The sequence below is a fragment of the Anomalospiza imberbis genome, chromosome 14 (assembly GCF_031753505.1).
Source record: "Anomalospiza imberbis isolate Cuckoo-Finch-1a 21T00152 chromosome 14, ASM3175350v1, whole genome shotgun sequence".
Lineage (NCBI taxonomy): Eukaryota > Metazoa > Chordata > Aves > Passeriformes > Viduidae > Anomalospiza > Anomalospiza imberbis.
In genome coordinates this window covers 4,877,662-4,905,592 of record NC_089694.1, presented here as the reverse complement: position 1 = coordinate 4,905,592, position 27,931 = coordinate 4,877,662, and the positions used below count along the sequence as shown (strand labels likewise).

At 44.9% G+C, this 27,931-nt stretch overlaps 1 protein-coding gene and 2 long non-coding RNA genes across 3 annotated transcripts in view; 1 reads left to right on the top strand and 2 right to left on the bottom strand.

Moving 5' to 3' along the window:
* The first annotated feature begins 1,383 nt into the window (after positions 1–1,383).
* Positions 1,384–17,095, top strand: LOC137482333 (transmembrane protein 182-like). The gene is made up of 5 exons (XM_068204589.1): positions 1,384–1,661; positions 4,274–4,391; positions 6,318–6,416; positions 8,936–9,073; positions 15,882–17,095. The coding sequence occupies exons 1-5, from the start codon at positions 1,509–1,511 to the stop codon at positions 16,109–16,111; spliced, it is 738 nt and encodes a 245-aa protein (XP_068060690.1). The 5' UTR covers positions 1,384–1,508; the 3' UTR covers positions 16,112–17,095.
* LOC137482334 (uncharacterized) lies at positions 12,507–15,694 on the bottom strand. Its single transcript, XR_011004017.1, has 3 exons — positions 15,551–15,694; positions 12,761–12,895; positions 12,507–12,640 (listed from the first exon to the last, which is right to left on the bottom strand). It is a non-coding gene; the product is annotated as an uncharacterized lncRNA (long non-coding RNA).
* A 4,580-nt stretch (positions 17,096–21,675) lies between the features above and the next one.
* The window catches only part of LOC137482332 (uncharacterized), a 52,413-nt gene continuing 46,157 nt past the window's right edge, over positions 21,676–27,931 (bottom strand). Inside the window, exon 3 of the long non-coding RNA XR_011004016.1 lies at positions 21,676–23,187. This is a non-coding gene — a long non-coding RNA (uncharacterized lncRNA). The remainder of the gene's footprint in view (positions 23,188–27,931) is intronic.

The following is a 27,931-nucleotide window of genomic DNA, read 5'->3' as shown; positions in this document are numbered from 1 at the left end:
GCATGGTCGTAAGGCTGCACCTTGTCCCAACTCTCCTTTCTCCCTTTGTCAGTGAAGATTCCAGTGGATCCTGGATCCTGTGGAATTCCTCATATGCTCACGGTCAGGTTAAACCAGGAACAACTCTGCCCCTGGGATAGTGAGGGAGAGAGGTCTAATGTGTTACTTTACAGCTACCCCTGCAATATTTAAGAAAGACAATGCAGAGGATGAAATAAATTATTATAATTTAAATTCTGTTGTGCTTATAGAAGCAGAAGATTGAGAACATTCATCACTCTGTATGCCTCAATACGAAGTATAGTCAAAGTTTTTCCCAGCTGTCTCCAGGTTCCCCAACCAGTGTGCAGTTGCTTTGAGATACCCATGTGTTCACAGGTAACTTTAAATATTAAGTTGATTTGGAAATGAATTTGGCAACACAAATTCCCATAGGATAGGGAAGTCAACATCATCACCCCCCTTGTTTAGAGCAGGTTATGACTAAGGCTAAGGTTAGAAAATCAGAGCTTGATTTTTGACTATAATTTAAATTTCTTCTCCTAGCCTCCTGGCATGCCACAGGAATATAGTTATTGCCCTACAGAAATTATAATTTTCCTAGTCTGGCATCCCATTCCTGGCAGTGATCTACAGCAGATGCTCCAGCAGAAGCCAAAAACATTAGGAAGCAAATGGCAGTGAAATTCCATGCAGGAATGTCCTTGCTCCCTGGAGACACTTCTCCCACAGCAGGCTGGGGGGTGGGAGGGGTATGGATCCATATAATCCACTTTTCCATGGTAGGAGGGAGAGCATCATTTACAGCTGCAGGACATCCCCAGTGTGTCCGTGTGTGCACCTGGTTGGATGCTCCTTGTCCAGCTCCATGTGGACCTGCCTGGTGCAAAGGTGGGTGGTTGCAACCCTCCCAAGAGCACTGGGATATTTAAGATCTCCCAGTGTTTTAATGTTTTTCTTGCATCCCTGGGGTTACTTTCTGTAAAAGCCACATCAGAGTTTTGCTCAGAGGAAGGAGGAGATGCAAATTCCAGAAGTGCCATTTGTGGGGACACAGTGAGAGGTGTCACCACACTGGCTGAGGGCACCACGGGCCCCACGGTGTGGGGAAGACCTTTGAGTCCATGTCTGCTTGTGTGTGCAGGGAGGGATGGGAATAACTCCCTGCTGTCCCAGGAATTCTGCACTCGTGACCCAGAGCTGTGTCCTGAGGGCTCCTGGCTGCGCTCCTCCGGCAGCGGCAGCCATGTGTCCCCTTGGATGGCTCCCTGCTCTGCCTCAGTAGCTGCTTGTCATGATCCTTAATGCCACAGCTGCTCACTCAGGCCAGGTCATCTGCTTTTATTAGTCCTGCCCCACCACACACTGAAACTCACACCAGCCAGGAGATCGCTACCCACATCCAAAAATAGCATTTCTCTGGCCCCGCTCTTCCAGAGACCCGGGAAACTCGGGGGTTTTCCTCCTTTTCTGGTTTCCACTTGTGCTGGTTTCCCCCCTGCTGCCCCATGAAGGCCGGAGCAGCCGCCCTGGCAGCCGGGATCCTCGGAGGCACCGGGGTTTTGCTCTTCCTCATCGCCTTTGGGACGGATTATTGGCTCCTGGCCACGGACACCTGCGGGGTCTTCGAGCATGGGAACAGCACTCTGAGCACCGGGGGGGTGAGCTCTGAAATCTTGTGCTTTGAAAGAACTTAACTAAATAATTTCAGATCTAAAAATTTGAAATCTGTGATAATATTTATGCTCAGTGAAAGTGACCTAGTAATGTAAAATGTCAGCCTGAGGTAAAACTTTAAACTCTTTAAAATCCAACCCAGCTTTTCCATAATATTGAGCATTTTGACTGGAGTAAATTGTGTCTAGGAAGAATTAAGACAGCACCTCTGTAATCTGGCAGATATGAACATTAGAGAATGAAAGGCAAAAATGTAATAGCTTTAGTTGTTGACAGCCTTTCCCTCTAAAGACAAAAGGTATCTCCTGATATTTGCCACTAAAAAATTTCTCCCTCTGTAGTTTCTTAATTTAAAACTAGTTCACGTTTAAAAGTGTGGGCCTTGGCAGTCACTTCCATCTGAAGTGATACAGCTGCAGCACAGACACCAAGCTAAAGTGAGCATCAGACACAGAGCAGAGCAGACGGGTTCCTGCCCATCCGACCAGTGGCCTGGATATCCTCAAAGGGAGATTTATATAGGATTTTAGTTAGCTGGAAATGTAATTTTCAAGGGACAGCTTGATACTTTAGTGCTAAGGGCCGGTGTCACTCGTTTATAGATGCTTCAAGTTGGATTTTTGCTGCACCTGCTGTTGTCTAACTCTTCAATGAAATAACAACCAGCTCAGTTCCTTGAGCCACCTACTCCCCCAAAATGTTTTTGTGCCAATCAATGTGTGGTTTCCATTACAAAATGACAGGAAGATCCTCGTTGTGTGCAGACTTTTTGTTACTTCAAAGTTCAATCCAATTAGGTTTGATTTTTTTCCTGGTGCAGTGAGTCACCCTGGGTAGGCATCATGATGCCAGCAAGAAATATTTTTTCTTTCATTTCAGAATCCCATAATCAAATGTAGGGCACTGTTTGCTTGAGTCATGGTTCCAAATGACTTTCCTAACTAAAAAAAAACCCAAAAAAAACCAAAACAAAATTATGATGGAAAAAATGCCTGGAGAAATGAAACAGAAAACAGGGTCTTTAGTTTCAAGCAGCTCAGTAAAGCCTGGGGATGGCAGAGACAGAGAAGTGCCACTTGCATTTCGTGCACTTGGGAAGTGACAGTGTTAATTGTTTCCCATTTTAGTTGTTTTTAAAAGTGGAGAGAGCAGAGGTGATGCACTGCATGACACAAATGAGCATCTTGAACATTTCAGAGACGCTCTTGGCCAAGTGTTGGGGAGCCTGACGCTGAGGCAGTGACTTCAAAAGAACCAGGCAGAAATAGGAACTGCTCTTACTCTTCCCTCTGAGCTATTTTATTTCTATTTCAGACACTGTTTCTATTATTTCTATTTCTGTTAGTGGTTATGGATAACAGGCTGTGTTTTTCCCTTCTCTGCCCTTTCTTAAACTGTCAAATCCTGTCCCTTACAGATAAGGATGGGCTGAGTATCTGGCAAGCTCAGTGAAATGTGCTGTGGATGCACCAAGTCAGAGCCACCAGCTGAGGAAGTTTCAGGGCTGAGGAAGCTCTGAGGAAGTTTCAGGGCTGAATGTTCCCCTTGTCATAGTCAGGGTTTTATCCTGAAAGTAAAAGGAAAATCAGGTCAGAGCTCTGGAAGCTGCTGTAATGTGATACATAAAAACATCTAGGAGAGGGAAGCAGAAGATCTCTGGGGAGACCTCAGAGCCCCTTCCACTGCCTAAAGGGGCTCCAGGAGAGCTGGAGAGGGACTGGGGACAGGGGATGGAGGGACAGGACACAGGGAATGGCTTTCCACTGCTGGAGAAATACTGGGGAGAAATTCTTCCCTGGAAGGCCCTGGCACAGAGTGCCCAGAGAAGCTGTGGCTGGCCCTGGATCCCTGGAAGTGCCCAAGGCCAGGCTGGACAGGGCTTGGAGCAACCTGGAAGAGTGGAAGGTGTCCTTGCCCATGGCAGGGGGTGGTACTGGATGGGCTTTAAGGTCCCTTCCCACCCAAACCTATTAACCTGTGACAGGATAAGTACCTCTAGCACCTCCCTGTTGAGTCCCATCTCCCTTCTCTGGTTCACAGGGGCCATTCCTTTATGGACATTCCCCACCCATCATAAAACTTAATTTTGTCACAGTCCTGTCTCCTTTACCAATCTGTGTGTGGGGAAGATACAGAAGAAGAAGCTGGTTTTGAGGATAATTTTAATAAGTTCTTTGGTAAATCTTCCACAACTGGACTTTGCAGTATTGTGCCTTCAGGAAGGACCAAAACCTTGTGCTTGCAGGTCTGGTCTGGGGGTTGGAGGAAGGTGTTTGAGGAGCAGAACACACCCAGAAGGCCCAGCTCCCTGGAATTCTCACCCAGCTCTGGCCAGCAGGGGTTTACGGACAGGAGAAAAGGAGGCAAATGGTTTGTGCAGGTCTGCAGGACAATTTGTTTTCAGAACATTTTGTAGCTGTGACACAGCAGAAAATCAAGGACAGCAGCTCCTCTGTGTTCCCCAATCCCTCCAAAACTGACTCAAAAAACTAATGAAAACCCCACAAAAAATTAAATCAACATCTGTGTAAGCAAAGCATAAACTCTTTGTGCCGTGATGTTCCCTGTTTCAGCCTGAACTTTCATTCCTCCCCAGGCTGAAACTCCAACAGAAGTTGGGAAGGAGATCCTCACTTTCCACCACGAGGGTTTCTTCTGGCGGTGCTGGTTCTTTGGCGAGGGCCACCCCGAGACCATCTGGACCTTCTGGTACAGTGAGTACAATGGACACTCCGTGTCCACAGCATTCCATCACAGTTTAATGGGAAACAAACACAGGAAGTGCTCCCAGGGACGAGGAGACAGTTTTTATTTCATTTTTGTCATTTCCTCTTCTGTCAAAAGCAAAACTGGCTCACTCTTTTTCTGTCCTTTCTATGCTCATTTTTTGACTTGGATTTTGCTCTCAGAGGGCTGTTCACTGGAATGTTGCAACCTCATGAGGCTGTTTACTTGATCACCTACAAAGTTATGTGAAGTGGTGGCTTCCACCAGCAAGGAGAGCTCTTCCTTCCTCCCCCTCCCTCCCAATACCTCTTGATGTTTGTGCTCAGCAACGTTCTGTAAATATGAGCCCATGTCCTTCCCAGCATCGCTCTTCTGTCCCTGTTTTCTGCCTTCCAGGTGCTCAGCATTCCCAGCATTCACTGGTTTCAGCACTTGAAGGCTGGAACTGCACGTTTGTGGTGTCCCTGGGTGCTCAGGACCAGTGGTGCACCATGGAAAGCCATTTTATTTTAAGTTCTCACCTTTTTTACATTTTAAGATCGTTGAAATTACACTTGAGAATAGACAGAGGGATGCAAAATCCTTTATTTTTTGGAAAACGCATTCACTCTTCAGAAACAAATTGAAGGAAAGGATGAAACCTGTTCTGTGACCCTGGTTGGTGCCACCCTGGTGGCCCTCGTGCAATGAAGGGTGGGCTTAGTGAACCAGGTGCTCCCACCAGAAATAGGAAAGGAATGAGACCACACCAGGACACGCCTGGCACCAGCCCTGCTGGGGGCCACAACTCTACAATAGGATTTGGGATAAAACCCCCCAGATTTTAAATAATTCTGCAAAGGCTTTAAACACCACAAAAACCTTGGCCCTGTGCCCACCGAGGCCTCGATGGAAGATGTTCCTGAGGTTGTGGAGCAGCACAATCACCTGAGAGGGCGCTTCCCTGCAAATAATGCATGTTCCCACACTAAATTTACTCTGCAGTGATTAAAATTTCAAATGACTTCGCTGTCCCCCAGCCCCTGACCTGTTTCCTGTAAAATCTTGCAGGAATACTTCCCGCCACTGCTCAACAATGGGAGGTTTTTCACACAGGAAATTTGTGATAAAAAGGACAGGCTTGAGACAGGGAGTTTGCTACTGAATTACATTATATGGAAATATATAATATAATTTTACCTGAAGTAAAATGAGTCACTCTGATAACTGGCAATTTTTTTGCTACTTCTTTAGGTATTTATTATAATAGGATTGATCATGGCAAATTAATTTGCTGCTCTTGTGGATGTAATAATTAATTCAATAGGTATTCCATAGTCAATTTAGCATGAACTAATGTCCACCTATTATAAAGTGCTCCTTTGAGCTGGGGAACATATTTAAATAAGTGGCCAACCATTAATTAATTCATTTAACATTCATTCTATTACTGTTAATCATGATAAGCCTCAGTGGTATTAATATTGATGGGGCACTTCCATTCTAATTGTGCTTTTCCTTCTCACCAGCTGGAGGTCTTGAAAGTACCTTGTTCTGGTACCCAAACATTTTGACCCTTCCAGGTGGTCAGGCACATTCTCTGGAGGAAAACAGCAACAAGAATATTGACACTGACTTCAGTTGTTCCATCTTTTATGATTTTTGTCCACCTAAGGCTCTGGTTATGAAGATGAGAAGATGTGCAAGAAGCAGTCTCAGATCCTCTGATATTTCCCCTCTTTCATAGTTATTATTTCTCTTTTTATTTTTCTCTCTAACCCAGATTATCTTTCTTTCCTCCCCAGCCTTCTGATTTCACTGAGAGTTTTGCAGGTTTTGCACAACAGGACATCACTACATCAGTACTGTAACTGATTCTGCAGGAAATAAAAGTAAACTGGGATTTAATTCTTCTTTTTCTTCATCTTTTCCAGCCAGCCAAGCCCACCCCAAGTTTTGCATGCATGGCTACCTCTTCCCCATGCCCATTGCTGTGGGACCTTTCCCCCATCCCTCCTATGACACAACTGCAGGTGAGTTTCTTTCCTTTCCACCCCAGCAGCTCCTTTTCCAATGGATCAGGCAGAGATTTGGGATGTGTGTCAGTGCTGTGGTTCTCCCGTTCTAAATTCATATAGCCAAGACCTCTGGAAAGCTCCTTCACAAACCAGTCCTGCTGGGTTGGCTGCCCCAAGCACACACTGAGAGGTTCTCCCATGTTGTCTGCTCCAGCCTGGTGTGCTGGGGTGGGCTGAGCTCCCTCCCAGGGGGTCTCGGCACCCGCTCCTGTGAGCAAGGCAGGATAAATCCATTCCCTCCCATCTCCTCTGTCACGGGGAGGAGCTGGAGCCAGACCACCCAAACCCAGCCTGAGTGCTGACTCGGTCCCACAATCTGGTTTCCTGGGATAGCTCAGGTGTTGATTTGTTGCAAGACAAAATAAACAGGCACTGGAAAATCAGTTCAAGACCAAATTGTTAGAAAATCCACATAAGTGACTGGCTTATTTTTAAAGCAATGAACACTGTGCAGTTGGAGAGCCTCCTTTCAACTGGGTCCCTTTTTATTTATGTTTCTCTATATTTTCCAAGTTCTTTAATGGATCAGTTGCTGTTAGGAATTTTAATTTGCTAAATTGGTGGCAGCAGTTAGAATTAATTCAATGATCTTTTTTGAAATGAATTGATTTCTTTAAATAGTGTGCATCAGTCTGCCTTGCCTCCGGGGATGCAGGGCAGACATTCTGCACAAACAAACATCTTGACCTTTTCCTTAGCCTTTAGTGGTACCTTTTTTTTTGGTTTTATTAATTTTTTTTTTTTTCTGTGAGAAATTAATTAAAAAAAAATATTGTCAGTAGGAGCATGTGAGGAAGGGCAGCTCGTTTCTTTGGCTGTGCAGAATTCCTGCCCCGGGGTACGCTCCGTGGTGTCAAATGGATCCGAGGGACCTGTGCAGGGCGGAGGAGGAGCTGGTGCGGGATGCGCAGCAAGCACTCGGGATAAGCGGCGGGATTGTTTCTGCTTGGGAGAGACGTGCACAGCGCCGCGGTTCTGGATGATCCTGCCGATGAACACACACACGCTATTTTTTCCATCCTGATAAAGGGCGCTGGGGGCATCTGTCCCTGCCCGTCAGCTCCCAGCTGTGTCCCCTGGGACAGCCCCGGCACCATCTCGGTATTCTCCGAGCTCTTTTCTGTCCTTCCTGGCTCTGTGCAGGTGCGGGGATGTGGGGGCTGCCCCCCGGGGCTCTGCCTGTCCCCGTCACCTCGGGGGACGTGGGGGTGGCTCAGCCTCCACATTTTGGGCAGGGGGAGCACCGGGCTCCTCCCCTGCCTCAATCCTCTGCAAAGCCCTGGGGGGAGCGGCCACTTTTAGCAGCCTTTTCTTTCTGACCAGCCCGTCCTCATTTGCAAAGGCTGACAAAACAGGAGGCTGTCCAAGGAGAGCGGTCCTCCAGCTATTACCTGCTCCAGAGATAATTCTGCCTTATCTGCATCCTCTTAGGCTCCCTGAGAGAAACGGGTGACGGGAGGTTAAACATGAAAATGAATTCTGTGGTTTTGGAGAGTTCGAGATACTTATCTCTCCCTAAGTGGCTCTCCTGACAAAATGGTTTCAAATGAGGAAAACGCATCTTCTCTGTATCATTTTTCTTTCAAGTGTGAATCATTTCAGCACTACTCACTTGCTTGTGCTCGGCTTAAATCGAGCTGGAGCTTCTGGAAACCCACTGGCAGGGTGAGATGTGGTGGTCCAAGGGATCAGATAAACCAGGGGATGGGGAGCAGGGTATCAGAGGGTCTCTGCTGGAGGACCACTACCTCTGGATAAGGTTTATGGCAGTGTCTGCAAAGCACTTGGCTGCTGGGAGACTTGAATTAGTGGGCTGCATCCCATCCTGTCCCATCTGGTGGGATGTGATGGACCAAGCTTGCTCAGCTCTGCCTGGGGTGGTTGTATGAAGTCATAGCCAAACTCCAAATTCCTTGGATGGACAGGCAGCTGCTCTCCTGCCCCATTCTTTTTCCCAGATCTAACAAGGCCATTAATGGGGGAACTCATGAGCTCCTGTTTTCCCTGCAGTCCTGCTAGCAAACACTGCTTTTATTTTAAAGCAGAAGCCTGGCACCTTCCCGAAGTGTTAATTAAAGTGAAACAAAGCTGTGGTCTGAAACCACCTCTCCAAATTTTGCTATTTTCTTTCCTTCCTTGCCAAGCTTTTCCAACCTTCCCCAGCACAGTTAAGAGCAGTGTCCTTTCCTCCCACCCCTTTTTTTTTTTGGTGTTCTTCCCTGGCAAACCTTCCCAACCCTTTGGCCTCATTCCAGTCCCATTCTGTAGGGCATGACATTCCCCCTGAACCCGTGGCTGTTCCAGGTGCCCTGGCAAAGCCAGAGCCTCAGCTCTCCCTGACACAGCAGCGTCACAGGTTGTTGTTTTTACTGTTGCTAAAGCAGGAATTAAACATGGCATCATTAAGAAAAACATTTCTGAGGTTGAAATTTCCCTCTTTCCCTCTCCTTTCACTGCTTTTGCTCCTGTTGCAGTGTACAGAGGATTTTGGACGGCGTTCATCCTGCTGGCCGTGGCCGCCGGGCTCGTGGGGGGGCTCCTGCTGGTGTGTGGGGTCCCCTTCTCCAGCCCCCACTCCTACAAAGTTGGGGGAGGATTCCTGCTGCTCTCAGGTGAGGGGGCATGGCTGGGGCAGGGTGGCTTTGGAATGGGGGCAGGTGGGGATGAAGTGCTGCTGTGGGAGATGGGGCTCTGATGGGAGCAGCAAATTATTATTTCCCTCTTTCCCACTGGAAATAAACCCCTGGGAGCTCTGAGCAACCCGGTCCAGTGGAAAATGTCCCTGTCTGTGGCCTTTATGGTCTTTATGACCTCCTTTGGTCCTGTTCCAACCCAAACCATTCTGTGATTCCATGATTGTCTGCTCAGCCAGGCTTTAGCAAGATAGTCCTTAGTCCTAGCAAAGCCAGACTTTTGATTTTTGAAAATCACTTTGTTTTTACTACTCCTGTGTGCAGCCCTTTTATTTCAGTAAAGCCTGCAGGTGTGTTAAGTCTGGACAGCATCAGCCCTGTTCAGTTCCCCAAAGTCAGGCTTTGCATTTGGGCTGCTCCTCTGCTGTTAGCTTTGATAGAGCTGGAAACCCACAGAGTGATGAAAGGCAAACCCCATGATCCAAAATGGGAGGGCTGGCTTAAGGAGACCTGAAAAGATGAAATGATGGCACTGCAGGAAAATGAATTAAAAATAGGCATTTATTCATTTTCCCCACTGCTGTTACCAATGATTCCACTGAATTATCACTTGGGCTTTTTCCTTTTCTGTATTTGAGAGGAATAACTGGCTTCAATATTAGAAATACTTGATTTATACCAGTGACTCAAACTCAGAAAAGAGCTCTTTTATGACTCAAGCAGCCACAGGCTGGAGCTCAGTTGAGCTGTGCCAAGTGAAGAACTTCGTAATGAAATCAGGTCTTTCTCTGAGAAACCGCTGCTTAATTGCAGTGAATTAGTGGGCTACATCCCATCCTGTTCCATCTGGTGGGATGTGATGGATCCTTCACCAGCTCCTGCTTCCTCATAACAAACATTAGTGAAAATATTTAACAAGAAAGGTTCTGACATTGACCCATGTCCCCAGCTGCACATCTATGCAACTTTTAAATCCCTCCAAGGATGGTCATTCTACCCTTGCCCTGGGCAGCCTGTGACAGAGATGGACAATGCTTTCCATGGAGAAATTCCTGCTGATCTCCAACCTGAGCTTCCCCTGGCACAGCTCAAGGCCGTTCCCTCTCCTCCTGTCCCCGTTCCCTGGGAGCAAAGCCCGACCCCCCCGGCTGTCCCCTCCTGTCAGGAGCTGTGCAGAGCCACAAGGTCCCCCCTGAGCCTCCTTTTCTCCAGGCTGAGCCCCTTCCCAGCTCCCTCAGCCCCTTCCCAGCTCCGTTCCCTTCCCTGGACTCACTCCAGTCCCTCTCTGTCCCTCTGGTCATAAGGGTCCCTGAGCTGCCCCCAGCACAGGGGACAGCACTGCCCTGATCCCCCTGGACACCATTCCTGACCCAAGCCAGGTGCCATTGGCCTCTTGCCCACCTGGGCACCCCTGGGTTATGTCCTGCCACTGTTACCAGCACCCCCAGGGCCTTTTCCACAAACAGATTCCCAGCTATGCTGCCCCAAGCCTGTAGTTTTCCATGGGGTTGTTTTGATCTCATAATGGATAATAATCCAAGCGCTGTACCAGAGCAGAAAGCTTTCTCTTCCCATCTGTAATCCAGGCTCCCAGGAGGCAGCAATGTCCCTGAGGAGTGTATCCAGCCTGTACATTGGGCAGAAATGTCACAGAAATATCACAGAAAAGGATGCCGAGTAATACTCAACTGTCTTTCTTTTTTTTTTCCCTTTTTCTTCATTGTTTTTCCACTTTATTTGACTACTCCTTGATTAAAAGGCTGGGGCTTCGAATGTGACACTTTTTGGAAGAGCTGATTATGCATCACATAAACCTCTTGGCATTAGACAAAGATGCTGCTGTTAAAATTGAAGTTTGTATTAATGCAGCTTCAATCTGAACAGCAATCATTGTTATTAACAGTCATTCAGGGGAATGAGTTCAGCTGGAAGACACTGCCTACTATATTTTCCACTCAAATGATAGCAGAAGGATTCAATGTGCTTTTTAGCGAAGTTTCCTTAGTGTTTCAACTGATCCTTTTATTCAGGGGGGCTTATCCTGATCTCAGACCTCTGGATCCTGCTTGGCCCTGGCTTCTGGATGGATTTGGGTTGCATCCCTCCATGGTTATTTTCTCGTTATCCCTTCTAAAAATATTTTGCATAATTGCACTAAGCAGTAGGAACAATGGATTTAACACAGGCTCAAGTCCCCAGCCATCCCTTTCCTTCGGGATGTGCAGGGATGATGCAGGAGAAAGCGCCTCTTGTCTTCTAATCATGGCCTGCGGGTCAGTGTTAATTAACCTCCCTTGCAGAAAGGATCTCTCCTGGAGGAAGTGTGAAAAAGCTGGCAATCTGCAGAGCGGGAATGTGGTCTGGCAGTGGGAATGGGAGATGGAGCACCAGGACTGCGGGATGTCCCGGCCTCGCAGGGAATCCTTCACCAGCAGCTTTGTTCTGCCCACCACCTCCCTACTTTTGGGAGAAGTAAAATGATGTCACTTTTTCCACCAAAAGGCTCTAAAGACACTGCGGGTGCAAATGCATTCCCAGACATTTATGGAAGACCAGCCCGAGGAGGGTTGTGTGTCCATCTGTCACCGGGGGAATCCAGTGCCGAAGGGTGAGGATTGTTATGGCTCAGCTGGATCCCTTAGGATTTCCCCCTGAGATGCCTTTTATTTTCTGTACATTTCAGAGGGCAAATCTGACTGTACGAGCTCCAATAACCAATGGACTGCTCTGGGAGGTGCTTCTGAGAGCCATTGCACAGCACTGGAGCCATTTCCCTGGATTTCCTCCACTGGGTGACTCTGGAAAGAGCCAAAGCCAATCTGACATTTGCTGGTGTTGCCTTTGGAGCTGAGGCCATTTTCTGAGCAGTATTCCCTGCTAGCCTTCTCCCGAAAACACCTGGAATACATGAGCCAAGAGCCAGTGTGCTGCTTTCCTCTCAGCAGTTGCTGTCTTGGAATGAGCTTCAGTGCTTCCAAGGGGTGGCAGATCCTGCCTGGTGCCTGATTGTCCCTTTGTTTCAGTAGTCAGAGGTTGGCTAATTGTCACTACAGTGTCACCAAGAGGGCTGGGTGAGCTTTGTGCTGCAGCTTCTGGAAGTTCTTTGAGTTGCTGAGACAACTTTCCTTCATTTTGTCCTTCATTTTTTCCTACCTTGTGCTCCTCGGTTTCCTTTTCCTTTGGGAATTTTAGTGACCAATCTTAGAAGTACAGCACTGGCACAGGTTGCCCAAAGAGGCTGTGAATGCCCCGTCCCTGGAGGTGTTCCAGACCAGGTTGGATGGGGCTTGGAGCAACCTGGGATGATGGGATACATCCCTGCCCATGGTGGGACCAACCTGTTCTTCAGCATGACCCAACAGCACGGGACAAAAGGGCAGACTACCCACTCCTGTGAGTTAAAGTGCTGGATTTTTTTGCTCAGATTCTGCTTCCCAAATGGAGCAGCTCCACTTTGGCAGTCTCAGGCTCCCCACGTGCAGTGAAGGCTGACAGTTATGGAAGGGCAGCTGAAGGTCACCCCTCCATTTCGCTGTTATTAACATCCTTAAGAGGCAACGAGCGAGAGAGGAGAACGAGTCAAAGTTCATTATTCTCCTAATTAGCAGATTACACAAAAATTCAGTAGCTTCCCCAGAATAAGAGTTAAAGATTGAGTTCACTCACCTGTCCCCACAATTAGCAGCTATAAAGGTGTCACAAGGAAATAAAGTGAGAGAAAGGAAAAGCTCTACTTCAATTTGCCCACACAGAAGACGCAGCTCCGCTGGGAGAGGGGGATGGAGCTCCAGGCTCCCAGATCTGCAGCGCACAAAGGAGACAGATTTAATACCCCACTGCAATTTTCTGGCAATTATCCCCTCCCCAGAAGATGCCGTTGACCTCATCAGTCTGGAGATGGAGTTTCGCAGTTAATTTTTACCAGTACCATCCTAATGAAGAGAGGCAAAGAGGGAGAAGGAGGCAAGGAAAGGGATCACTTGGGCAATTTTCCAGTGGAGAAAGCACAGGGATGCTGAGAGGAGCATGGGGATGAGGTTTGATGAGGTCTTCACTTACTCAAACCCAATACATACCCTGTGTCTCGGGTGTGGGTGCCAATGCCAGTGTCATATTTTGGACAGAAAATTACATTTTTTCAGTTTTTCATTTTGCTGCCCAAAGCAGGAAGGAATCTGTGTCTCTACATCCAAAGCTGGCAGGAAACAAAGATGACTTTCTGCTTTGTCCAACACTAAAAGCCCCAGAAAGGAGTGGGTAAAGTGAAACCTGTTTAACAGATGAAAAATCCCAAATACAACAGCATTTAAAAACAAAAATGCCAAACACTTTGGTAATATAGGAGTGAAACATCCTGATTTTCTCATGATGAAGAGGCTGCTGATGACTGTAAGTGTGACAAATTTTAGGCAGGTTTAGGTACTTTTGTGATTGCTCCAAACAAGCATTTCTGGCTGAGCAGATTTTGGTGAGCTGCCCTTCCTGAGCTCCCACTATCCTTTGGCTCCACCTGCCCTTCTGATTTTCTCTTCCCACCAAGGACATCGTGTAAATCCCAGGGATTCTTCATCACTCAGCTGTAATTATTCCAGGGAAGAAGGCTGCTTGCTTTACATATCCTTGTCATTTGCCCAGAGTGTGAAAACATTCTTAATTTAGATGCCATGGCCATGCCATCACCTCCAGTACCTGTTTAATAATAAATCCTTCCATGCCAAGACCTGGAGCTTCCCCTGAGGCCAGAGGAGGGACCAATTCCCATTCCTTATCTCCTGAAGAGGTTGGGGATGGCGCCACCCACACCTGGGACTTCCCACACCCTTCTCTATAAGAACTGGAAGGTTTTGATCTGATTACTTCAAAAAAATGAGACTTAGGCCATATAAATTGTCCTGGGAGAAATCAAGACAGAATTCCTGGTTATTTAAAGCAAAATTCCAAAGTACATTTCCATACCCACGTCCTCTGTCCCACCGGGGCTGCGCTTTCATTTGCGTCTCTTACGGTAGGTATTATAAGTTAATGAAATAGAAATTGATCTTTAAAGGAGCACTTTTCAAGGTTCAGTTGCTATCTAATTAATTTAATTTTAAATTACATCAGTAATAAAGACTTAATTGCCTTCTTATCAATACATTGTATTTTGTAAAGGACATGCGACTATTTGAACACACCATCGCTTTCTTATAGTAGAATAATTGGTATTTTAAGCATACAACTATCATAGTAAGTGTAAAATATTTATTTGTGCACTTAATTTCAAGTGGTATCAAAACCTCAATGAACATGCAAATGTTCCAGCAGCTGCTGTTTAACTCCTTGCCTGCCTCTCCAGGAAAAACAAGGACTCCTCCACGTCAGGGAGAATAGCTGGAATTTCAGTGTGGGTTGATGTGAAGACTATTTGTATAGCTACACCAATTTTTGATTGTTAAGATTACATCTTTTTAGGGCATGGGAGGCAGTTTAGTAAATGTGACTGCTTAGGGTGGGGAACTGCAACTTCTGTCTCCCTCCTAGTGAGGACTTTGAAGCCTCTTACCTTCATGTGAGTCTTATTTTTGTCTCTGAGATGTTTTTATAACCTTTATAAACAGAATCACAGTAAAACACAGACGTGTTTTCTCTGACTGAAGATCCATTTACCTCCCTAAGCAGATAAATCAGCGTCAGTCTTTACTCCTTTCCTTTCCTTAGCACAAGAGCTGGATTTTGTGTGTAAAGGCTGCCAGGAAGAATAATTAAATACACCACAACTACCTTTGATTTAAAAATGGCAAGGGGAGAAATTAAATCTTGCAGAAGCCACAACACATCCACAGAACTGTGTGGTAACTTGTCAACTAAATTAATTTCGAGCAGTTCACTTCATCCATAAAAATAATATAAGCTGTGATATATTTCTTTCATATGTGTGTCTGTGTGTATATCTATATGTTATACAGCGCCATTTAAAAATAGCAGCTTCTACCTGTGAAGTAGCAAGATCAGATATTTCTGAACTGCTTTCAGACCTGTCATCACACTATCACTATTCAGCTTTAATAGATGCTGAGTTTAAAATGCACCACAGAAATATATATTTTTTAAAGATGCACAGTGAATGAGATTTGGGCCACTTTAATTTTTGTCATCTGCTTCCAGCTTCGTGGCTTTAGCTGCTGTAATAATTCTTGTTATTATTCTGGTATTTAGTAGCCCATCTAAGATGAATATCTCATGGCTGTGTGCCTTTCCCACCCCATAATGTGCTGGCCCTTCAGGCTCTGCTGGCTCTGGGGGTGGCAGTGCCAGAATTTTTCCATCAGCACCAGGATTTATCATGGCATCTTTGTGTTCCTGGTGGATTGGCTATGACACTGCTTGCAAGGGCAGATACAAAAAAGGAAGAAGTAAGTTTTGGTGTCTCCTCATTAATCTCTGGGAAATTAAAAGTGAAAAAGGTGAAACACCCACCTTTGAGAGAGGAAGGCAGGTCCATGCTGGGAACATCAGCCCTGCTCTGGTGGTTTCTCCATGGTCTCTCCTGCTGAAGCAGAGCCTTCAGAAGTGCTGGTGGTCCAAGCACGAGGTGTCAGAGGGCAGGAACTGGTCACTGTGGTGTGGGGCTCTCCCATGGCCAGTGGCCTCAGCTTCCACAGGAACCTGCAGAGCAACATCAGGAGCAACAATTCTGCCACACGAAGCTTTGATGCAGAGCATGGATGAGAAGCTGTTGTGATCTTTTCTCACCTTTGTTCCTGTATTTCCTGCACAGACAATAACTCCGTTTTGTCTCTCTTCCCAGGAGGTTTGTTTCTGCTGCTCGTGTTTCTCTTTGTGATGTGGAAGGAGTTTGCAGCTGACTTTCAGAAGTACATCCTCCTGGAGAGGAGCGAGAGGTGTCTGGGTGATGTCCCCGTTCGCGTCTACTACGGGTGGTCCTTCATGTTCGCTGCCGCCGGGGTGCCCCTGGTGTTACTCTCTGGACTCCTCTTCTTCCTGGTGGGCAGAGACATTATGGATTCCCTGCAGTAAGACAAATGTGGAAAAGGCTTTGAGAAAATTGGTGATGCTCCTTGTGAAGAAACACACCCAAGTTTTGAGGGCTTGATCGTTTTTGTATCTCTAATTGTTGGGATAGGTTACACTCAGTGTCATGGGGAGGCAGGGATGGAGCACTGTGCATCCACAGAATCCCAGGATGGTTTGGGTTGGAAGGGACCTTAAAACCCATCCAGTGCCATGGACAGGGACACCTTCCCCTATCCCACGTTGCTCCAAACCCCACCCAACCTGGCCTTGGACACTTCCAGGGATGGGGCAGCCACAGCTTCCCTGGGCAACCTGTGCCAGGCCCTCCCCACCCTCACAGCCAGGAATTCCTTCCCAATGTCCCATCTCACCCTGCCCTCTGGCAGTGGGAAGCCATTCCCTGTGTCCTGTCCCTCCATGCCTTGTCCCCAGTCCCTCTCCAGATCTCCTGGAGCCCCTTTAGGCACTGGAAGGTTTCCCTGGAGCTTTCTCTTCTCCAGGTAAACACCCCCAGCTCTCCCAGCCCGGCTCCAACCAGTGTCCATCCCAAACCAGCCCCAACTGAACATCCAGCTCCAGCCTTTTTCCACTTTGGAGAGGTTTCAGCACGTTGGTGGGGTTTGCACCAGTTTTTTTTTCCGCAGCGCAAGGGAAAGCAGCTCTCTGTCAGCAGAGCTCCACATCCATATTCAGCAGAGCTGGAGTTTTACAGCATTCCCAGCATCCTGGTTTCTTGTAAAAGGAAATTGAATCTGGCTGCGATGGTGCAAGCAATAATGTCCATTTCTAAAAAGCAATTAAGGATGATTTTTTTTTTTCTTAGCTTGCTCTAATTGACGTCAAAGGACAACCATTTTAATGGGATGTCGGGAAACACAAGAAACTTTTTTCTTCCTTAAAAGCCCTGATTCTGAAGATACAAATGTACCTGGACCTAACCTAACTTTCAATAGGGGAATAAACCAATTTCTGTGGCTTGAAACATAACATGAATTAATTAGTATTTCTTTACAGCAATGCTTTACTCTGCATTTAATATTTTCCCTGGATGCAGTTTTGTGGGAATTCCCATCCCAAAAACTGAAAGGTGATCCTGGTTGAGGGAAAAGGAGGGGGGACAATAGCATGATATTGTGACATCACCTTGGGCTATGCCAGTGCCCCATCAGTTCTTAAAGTGGCAATTTCTCACTATAAATTTGTTTTGAATAATTTTTGTCATTACTCTGAATTGAACATTTTCCATGGACACAGCTTAAGGAAGATTCTCAGCCCAAAAACTGAATGATGGTGGGAGCTGGAGGAATGGGAGTGGGGAGTGCGCACTGCTATTTTTTTGGCTTTGTTTTGGTCAGCCCTGTCAGGTAGCTCAGCTGGGACCTTGTTGTATTCTACGGACACCTTACAAGAGTCAGATCCAAAAATACAAATTATATAACATTTAAATATATTTAAATTCTTCCAGTCATCCAGGCTGATGTGGCAGTGACCCTACAAAGAGCAATCGCCTCCTCATTCTCCACCAAACTATCCGGCTACTGGAGGTGAATTAATTTGTCCTGGATATGCAGAGGTTTGTAAAGACACTTGAGAAATGACAAAGATTTGATCTTGTCGTGTTTTTCGGGCTGGAGCGTGGTGCTTTGAAGTAGTTTGTTGGGTCCTTGTTTGCTGAGCTCATTTGCATAAATTTTAAATCAAACTTCTCAAAACGCGCCGTTCTTGTGGATGTCAGAGTTTGTGCTCAACTCACATCTCCCCAGCTTTATGTCACACTATTGACTCAGTGCAGTTAATTAATAATGGAATGTAAATCTCTGCTAGGAAGAGCTGAAGATTGTTGGCAGTGTAAAAATGTTTGTTAATGCTCTTCCTAAAATATTATTCAAGTCTGGCGTTTCTTTCCTTTCGGAGCAAGTTCTAATTATTCTTTTACAAGATTCATGGCATACACAGAGTGAGGAATTGTAATTCCCCCATGTAAAGATTAGTTCTTTCATATGAATAACAGGCCTGGGCTACAGTTCTTAAGCAATATCCACACTGTTTTCCCTTAATAGAAATTTTGTTTGAATAGAATTGGGATGTGCAGGTAAAAATAATGTTTTTTTTTCCCAGTGAATGGGTGTTTCATGACATTCCCAACTACACAGAGATTTTAGTGTTTTATTTGGCCATTCTAAACTGTTTTTTTTTTCTTCCTGATTCTCCTTGGGTTATGCCTGTTCCACATCAGTTCTTCAAGGGATAATTTCTCACTATAAATTCCCTTTGAATAATTTTTGTCATTTAATTATCTATTCAGTGTGGAGATGAACACTTATGGTCACAAAGAATAAAAGTATACAATCTAGGAGCAGAAGAGGTCAAGATTTACAGTCACTTGCCTTTCACTGATCCCATAAAACAATCCAAGCATGCAGAAATGATGATCCCATAAGAGACACCAGGGCAGAAGAATGAGAATGCAGAAAGAAATCCATCAGACTTATTGATATCTGTGAAGCTGAGGATCCCTGAAGTTGTGAATATAGAAGTGAGTTTTATATTATAGAATGAAATATTTATTAACTTTCTCCATCTGTTCTTTAAAAAATTTAGTTTAATGTCATCAAGGCATTTATGGAATACATTTAGCTTAATCATGCATTCATGCCTTGGGGACTAAAGCATCCCTGGAGACTTGCTCTTTCTGGATCAGCTCTAGAACAAGCAATAGTTTAAAATTCCATCATTCTCTGGAAATAAACCACATGGCTTTGAATCATTCTTGAACAGAGGGTGTTTCATTTTAAATATGTGGTATTGATCACATCCAATTGTTGTCTGGTTTTGAGTTTTGGATAACCTCATCAAATCCCTGGATTTCCCACAGGTTTGGAAAATCTCCCAATATTAGATATTTATCTAATAGTCACAACAATAAGAAAGAATGAGATTGTAGAGTTGCATAATTAAAGCAATTAACTCTTTCATTAAAATTTCATGTTTATTGCCAGCACAAGGCCAAATACATCATTTTGGTGGATTAAAGACTCCAATTTCTTTGCTCTCAAGTTTCTCGTGGCAAGTATAACTCAAGCAGACAAAATTTACTGTGAGAGTCATCACTTCTGTAGGAGAAATTTTAAAAAAAGGAAATCATGGGCTCAGTGGTAGAGTTGGAAATTGCAGAAACCACGTTCGCTTTCATCTGTTGAATGTGAAGTTTGATGAAAGGATATTATAGAGTAGTGACAAGGACCTAATTCTGATCCAAGTTTTGTCATTATAAATCATGAGTAATTCCGAAGGCTGCAGCAGACCCTTATCACTGCTAAACATCTGTAAGTCAGATCAGAACCGGGACTAATAAATACATTCAAAATGCATAATTAAAACAGCGATTTCACATCACTCTGATGAGTTTTAGTCAAGGATTTCTTCAAGGATGCTTTTCTCACATTAGCATTTGATGTTAGTAAGCAATGAATAATTCCATTTTTTCTTTCCAACATCTGGGACACTTCCTGCTTTATTTGCTACTTACTGAGCACTCTGCAGGAAATATTAATGAATCCTGGGTGTTGAAACACGGGCCCTGTGGATCGTGCTCAGGAGGCAGCCTTACGTAGGAGAGGTGTCTTGAGATTAAGAGCTTGATTTTGGTGAAAGATACTGGGAGATTTGCCAAACCTGAGGGAAATACAGGGATTTGGGGAGGTCACCCAAAAGTCCCTGTAGCAACTTCTTTCATGCCATGGCATCTTCCCCGAGCTCTTCCCTCATACCTAAGGGACAACAATTTATGACAAAAGTCTTTCCCCTTGGTCAGATCAGCTCTTTTTGCAGTGATTCTGAAGGCAGCAGCCAGGGATGCCCCGAGGCTGGGAAGGTGCTGGTACTTGGCTCCACCTCACCCCAGGAGATGGCCCAGGGGACTAGCACACCCCGAGAGCGTCACTGCCCTGCCCAGCTGCTTCCTCACACCTCCAGAGGTCTGGAGGATTTTCTCTTCCTTGGGAAATGATGGAGTTCTGTGTTTGGAGAAATCTGCTCATCCTTCAGAGCAACCTGTGGAGGAAACCTGAGCTGAGCACCAGGAGAGCTTCCAAAGGAGGAATTAAATGTCCTTCTGTATTAGTGTGAAGTGACTTTGAGAGTTCAGCATCGGACCAAGGGGCTGAAAGCATCCTCTACCATGGAAAACAGGTAAATTGGAACTTGCCCATCTTCATTCCAGCTGTGTATGGAACAGCCCCTCTGGGATTTATTACAAACCTTCCCACTTTTTCTTTTTTTGGTCTGGAAAAATTCATCTCATCTGTCTAGGTCATGTTTTGACCTTGGTCAGACACATTCCTTGGTGGTTCCTGTAACAAAATGTGAGTGTGCAGAACCAGGATCCCCACTGGAGCTGCTCCCCTAAGGACCCCTTGTCCCCTCCGTGCCCCAAAACCCGCAGGCAAAGGGAAGTGCTGGAGCGTTCCATCCCTGTGGAAGGTGCCCACGGCCCCTCTCCTGCAGCAGCCCCATCCTGCTGGCTCAGCACCTCCTGAAGTGCCCCTTGTCCCTCAGGCAGTGCTGGGGGGAGAGGCACAGATGTGGTGCAGCAAATGAAGGCACAGACCAAATTAAAACAAATGGGGAGAGGGGAGCGGGCTCCACGCTCGGCGCGCGGGGCTGTGCGTTAGGGCAGGATTCAGCCATATCAGGCAGAGCCCCCTTTACAAGAGTGCACAGCACCTCAATCCCAGAATCAATAAGCTGTACATGCTGCAGCACAAAGAGCTCTTATCTGCGGTACCACTTTGAATTTAGTGAATTTATTTAATCCCTGATGCCTGCAGAGCATCAGTCCTGTCTTCTGGGTTAATTTATTTATTCCGGTGATGTATTTTTAGTCTTTCAAGTCCTTGACATTTGAGAAGCAGATTTTTCCCCCCTCCTCATTTCCTAGAAAACATCTGAATTGGAAAAAAAATATTTACAGAAAAGTATTTTTTCCCCTAATTCATTTCCCACTTTTCCTTTTGGGAGCCAAGAAAAATACAATATCAATACTAATAACCATAAATGGAATGGATTGGGAAAGGCTCCTTTTCCCCCTGCCTGGCAGAGCCTGTTTCTAAATCGATGCTGGACATTCACTGATCTTCTTTCTTCCTTCTCATATTTTTTTTTTTTTTCCTACAGTATTCTCTCCTCCTCTTTAAATTAAAAAATTAAAAATCACCTATTTTCTAGATACAGCCAAAATTCTGTGCTGCATTTTGTTTGGAAATTGTCAGGAGGGCAGGTGATACTCTTATCTCCTGGATCGGATGAATCCTTGGTTCCACTCAAAAGAACCAGTGGGTTAAAGAGTGGGACTATTGTTAAAATAAATACCAAAGGAAAACAATAGTCTGGCAGGTACTAAATATTTGGTTGTGGAAAAGTAGTTTGAAGCTTTATAAAGTTCAGGATCTGCAAAGAAGGAAAGAGTCTCACCTGGCCTTGGCTGAGTCAGAGTGCAGCAGGAAAGCTGGAAAAATTAAAAGTAGAGTAGCATGAAGGGCAATTTTTTGAAAAGGAGAGGGTTTATTCTATATTCTCTATGTATCTCTATATTATCTATGTATTTCCCTATCCATTACCTAATATTTCCTTGTGTTTACATGAAGAGAAGCAACAAACACCAAGAAGAAAGAGCCTCTCCTGGAATAGAGACTCTGCAAAAATATATTACATGTCCTCAAAAATAACTCTGCAAAGTCACAGAACATAATAGTTTTTCCATTTCAGATATAAGAATTTTTTTTTTTTTAATATTTTCTTCTATTTAAATACCAGTCCATGAGAGAAGATGTTCAACAAACCATCAGTGCTCAGATAACATTGCCTGAGCTGGCTGATTTAAGATTTTAATATTAATTAAACCTCATTGGTTACAAGCTGGAATAATTGCAGTGCACAGTGAATAAATGTGGCTCGTTCTGAAACAGAGGCATCAACCTTTGGGCATCCCTGCCCCCCAAAAAAGAAGGAGAACATAACAATTTAAACAAATCAGCCTCAAAATTGGTCCTGCTGGGTGTTGAGGTGGAGATTTTGCATCAGCCCCCCTGAAATGCAGGCAGAGGTTTTACCTCTCAAATCACAAGCAAGGTCATTACATGAGTTAAATAATTAGCTCCAAAATCCAGCCATTAATCAAATTTATTGCAAGGTTTTTGCATCACATCCCTAAAATAAACTCGGGGGGTGGTACCAGCTGCCCTGTGGGGATGGGCACCCTCAGCCCCTTGCTCCTGGTGTCCCCAGGCTTTTTTGGTGGCATCCTTTCCTCTAAAGGAAATCCTGGTGCTGGGAGAGTGAATGAATTCTAAAGGCACTAAAAATAAATATTTTGGTCCCTCTGAAGGTCAGATAATTTCATCTGCATCTTCAGGATGGTGCTGATGAAGGCTGGAAGCATCTTAAGAGATGCTCTCAAGGTGGTTTTTCCTTCAATTTTGTTCTGCAAGTCAAGATCCCGTCCCTGTTTTCCCACCTGCCTTGTGAAACCCCTGTTATCCGAACCCAAACACAGGCACACACACTTCACACATTAAATATCTGTAAAATAACTGGTGTTCTCTGAGGAGAGACTCTTCCTGTGCCACAAACACTTCAAAGGCTTCAAAGCAGAGGTGCCTGCAGCGAGGGCTGAAGCTGAGAGCACAAGTGCCCGTGTCAGCTGACACCAGAGGTTTCAGGCTCTCAGGGCATAAAGCATTTTTCACTCTGTTTAAATTAATTTAATTGGAAAAAAAAAATTGAAGGAGAAATAACTCAAGACATTTTTGAAGGTGGGGTTTTTTGTGTGCATGTGATTTTTTTTTTTAAGTGGAAAATGCCATTTTGAGATTAAACCTGCCTTTAAGTAGATATTTCTAAATGAAAATATCTTCAGTGTTTAAGGAGGGACTGCAGAGACCTTCTGTTTGCAGCCATCTTAGAGGGGTGTTTTTGCTTTCTCTTGCTTTGCTGTTGCTCAAAGGATGTTCCAGCTCCAGGGCGAGCAGCAGCTCCAGGCTTTCCTTGTGCTGCCCCTTCTCAGAGTTAATGCATTGGTTCTGCAGGCAAAAAAAAAAGAGACATTTTCAGTATTCCAGAAGCCAAAAGGCTGTCTGCTGGATGGAGGGATTTGCTGTACATCCCAGGCAGGAGAAGCAAATCCAGTTTTATACTGGGAATGCAGCACCCTGCGACCAGCACCTCCTGCACTCCTGCCCAAGGAAGGGTGACAGAGAGAGGACATTCTGCTTTTATTTTTTTACAATTTTTATTTTTTAAAATGAAAATGCTAAAACAGTGGGAATACCTTGGTTTTGATAGTCATGGCATGGGAATCTTCTTAAATGTTTGAAGTTATTTATTTAGCTGCTCACCCAGAGGTAGCCCCTACACTCTCAGTGCTTCAGCAAAGAACACACCAGGTTTGGGAGTGTTTTCTGGTGCTTGCTGGTGTTTTCAGGTTGTTGCAAGAATGTCAGTGGGGTTTGGATGCTTTGTAGTTGGACAAAAATCTTCTCAGAATACATGGCTGCTCGAGGAGCTCAGGCAGGGCAGAGGATTCCCTGGACTAGCCAAAAGTAGCTATTAAAAATGGAGATGGTCTATGTCATCTCATTAGTTTAAATAAAAATGTATGAGTATATATATATATACACACACAATATATATATATATATATATATATATATATATATATATATATATAAAAATATATATAAATATATATATATATAAATATATATATAAATATATATATACACACATATATAAAATAGATATATATATAAAATATATATTATTATATTATTATATAGAAATAATATAAATATATAAAATTATAAATATAAAAATTAAATTAATTAATTTAAGTAAAAAATATGGTCATTAATATAACAAGGAGAATAATTAAAATGCTGTGGGAGTGAGTGTGTGAGTGCAAGAACCTCACTGACCCAGTCCAGGGCTGCATTCCATGATATCCAGCACAGGGAAACAGGGATTTTAGCCCAGCTTTCCTGCTTTTCCCCACCTGCCCAGCACCACATTCCTTGTGATTCCCTGTGCCCTCCTTTTAGGCTCAACCCTTGGTTAGGGAAAATCACTGGAGCGTCACGGCCGCATTGATTTAATTGATTGAGGCTCTGCCCAGAACCTCAGCTCCACTCCCAGGCAATGCTAATCAGAGCCAGAGATAACAGCAAAAGGAATGAAAAGATTTCTTCCCTAGGACTCCAAAGTGCCTTTGGAAAAGAGGAAATTACAACAATGTGTTTTCTCTCTGCTGCCCTGGGTTTGCCAGCGGGTGCCCAGCGCAGCCTCCCTGGGTCCCTCTGGATCAGCTCGGCTGCAAGGAGGCTGCTGGAGCTCCAGTAGGAGCAGCCAGGCTGCCATGGGTTTAGGATTTTATCCACCAAATTTTATTATTTTTATCCAGCTCTACTGTGGAAAATCACAGCTGGGTCTCCAGCCAAGGCAGTGACTGAAATTAGCAGGAAAGACATAAAACCTCATGGTTTAGGGGACTTTGTTCTTTACTTCAACAAAACTTGAGCGTTTCTCAGTGTGTGATGATGACATTATGCATTACAAATGGATATCCAGGATAAATGGACCCATAAAATTAGGGGAAACCATGGCTGCTGCAGCAAGCCTTGATAACACCCCGAATAATTCACCCTCTTGCAGCAGCTCCTCAGCCCAGAGCCACCAACCTCCCCACAGGGTTCCTGTTTCCACCCCATTAATGAGTGAGGCACAGATGGGTTTGGTCTTCTAAAATCAAATCAGAATAAAGAATCTCTTTTTGCTCCATCCTTGCTGAGGTGTCCTGAGGTGTATTTTGAGTTTGGGCCAAAAAGAAATCATTACCTTGGAGCTGCCTAATGCTGCTTCATCTTGGCTTGAGCCAGCAGGGCACGGCCTCAGCTCGACCTTCTGCAGTCCCTGTTTTGGGGAGAGGAAATACACAAGGAATTTTCAGAGGATACAGAAATCCATCCAGTCATGGAATCATTTAGGCTGGGAAAACCCTCTAAGATCATTGTGACCAACCATCTCCCAAGCACTGCCAAGGCCAGCACTACCCCATGTCCCCAAAAGCCACATCCACGTGGCTTTTGAACCCCTCCAGGGATGGGGACCCCAGAACTTCCCCAGGCAGTTCCAAAGCTTCTCCCTACATCTTTTAGACATATCCAAAGCAGAACTGAGAATGATCCAGGGCAATTTGGCCATTGCTTCTCCATGGGCATGGAAGGAGGGGGGGAGCTGCCCTTAGGATGGGTAATTTGGGAGCAGCCTGAGTGGAAACAGATTCCCGTGCCTTTCTTTACCTGGATGTGCTTCTACCCTAAATGAAATGCAGGAGTAAAACTCAGGGCAAAAGCTGAATCACTCTCGCTTAATTTAGTGGTGAAATCACAGGCAAGGCACTACAGTACCTGCTGAAGGGTGCAGTGATTTCTAATTATGGATTATGCAGCTAATCAGTACCAATCAACATTTTATGATCTTGACTTAATATTTAATATAATGTTAATTATAATTGCTTTTGCCACAAACTGTGTCAAATCCTAGGTGTGATTTCCCCTCCCGGTGTTCCTCGCGGCACTGGGCGGGCTCCGGGATGGGGGCTGAGCATCCCTTCCCAAAATCCCACCCAGCAGCACAGACCCACCTCCCTGCTCCCTCTGCCTTGAGTTGTGATGCTAATTAAGTGCTGGTGAGTCTCAGCTTTATTAGAATGGAGTTTTTATCTCACACAAGTACCTTCCAGCTACAAACAGGGGAAGTTCATTTAATTAAAAATAATTTTAGTGTAAGTTAATGTGAACACAGTTCAATTACTCTGAAATATGTTTAATTTTTTCCCCTTTTCTTCCTTCAAAGTCTACCAAGAGGCTGTAGGGAAAAAAAACTCCAAAAACTCAAACTAACATCAGATAATCCAGATTATGCATTCAGGCCATTTCTGTGTATTTAGACAGTGGCCAAAATGTCATTACAAACAGGAGCAAAAATGTGCAACAATGGCAAAGTCACATTCACGGCACAGGCACCGTTCCTGTGACTGTTTATTGAGCATCCTCAGGGTCCCTGTCCTTAAGTGCCTTTGTACCTTTTCAAAGTGCTTTTGCCAGCTCTCACCTGATGTCTGTGCATGACAACTCCAAAGTCCTCAGCTCTGCTGTGCACAAACCACTCGGGACCATCTCCACAGGCTGGTTGGTTTTTGATCTAATTTAAACTTTATTTTTAAAAAGAAACCTAAAAAAAGTAAAACCAAATAAAATCCAGAAAGTTTAAGGATGTAATTACCACTTAGGCAATTTTTTAATATCCTAAGTGCTCTGTGTGAACATCAGCAGGATGCTGCTGGCCCACACACCTCATTTAATTCACCTGCATATTCCCAAAATCCATTTCCAGCTGGGCTTGGGAGCTGGTCCCACGCCTCATCTTGTCCTGGGGTCTCCCCTGAGCATGAGCTGGGGTTTCCTTTTGCAATTAATAATTTATAGACTTCTGCTTAAACCCAGGCACGTTTGATGCCTTTTTTTGCTTTCACAGCATTCACTGGAGCTACAGCCCAGTGTCAGCAGCTGGAGCTGCTGGTTTTGCCCCTCCAGCAAGACCAGAGACTGCCCAGGGAAAGGAAGGAGTCTTGGGAATTAACAGGAATGGGGACATGAACACATGAGCTATTTTGGGACTGCAGCCCCCAAAAATCAGCTGCTGAGATGTTTCCAAAGCCCCAGAGCCGGCACATCCTGACCAAGAAGCTCTTGGAAGTTTTTGTTGAATCTTTAAGTCATAAAAGCCCCTGGAAGAAAATCTGTCTTTAAAAAAATCAAGTAAAATAAGGAAAACAAGCAACCCCAAGCTGGTTCTTGCAGAGACAGACACTCCTTGGGCACCAGCTGCAGCCCAAAGGCTCTGGTGGATGAAATCCTTCCTCTCCATCCCTCCCAAAGCCTTTCACTCGAGTTTGACCTCCCTGATTTGGGAAAACAAAGCACCAGATAGGAGAAAAGGTCCTTAGAGTTAATAGCAAAGCCTATTGACTTTCAAATGCAATCTTGTTGTTTTTTTTTTTTTTTTTTAATACAAATCTGTTGTGTTGCATCTTGTTTCCTTTCTCTCAGCACCCATTAACTTCAGGGACTATTACCATAAAGGAAATTAATTCCACCCCCACAAACACATGGAAACTCCTCCCATCAGGGTACTTTAACATCACTTAGGTGCTGATGGGAAGTGATTATCCCAAAATAACACCTCTGGTGCCAGTACTGCAGGTGAAATCCTTCCATGCATTAAAGATCCCATAACCTCTTGGTACATGTGAAGTTACGTGGGAAGTCCTTTTCCCAGGAAAGGTGAATTAAAACCTGTAATTCTGCTATGAGCTGGATGAGGGGGAGGTCAGGCAGAATTTCTCCCAGCACAGCCCCTTACTCTCTACTTAAATAAGAATTAAATTCCCAAAAGGACTCAGAACCCCAGCCCAAATTCTCCTTTGGCAAGGGGGTATTTATCAAAACCCAATGCTTCTGTCTGCACAACAGAGACTTAAAATATCCTTGTAAAACCCTGATCAAGAGCTGGAGCCCAGTCCGGTGGCCTGCTGGGACAGGTCAAGGGGATGGCATATTTGTAATACCACGGGTATATACCTGAGACTGAGGGGACAATTTAGGGAGAGGGGATCTTTCCTCCCTTGAGGAATAGAACCTAAGGGTACCTAAATCAGCCTTCCCTGCTCATTGAGGGCGTTGGACTGGATGACCTTCAAAAGGTCCC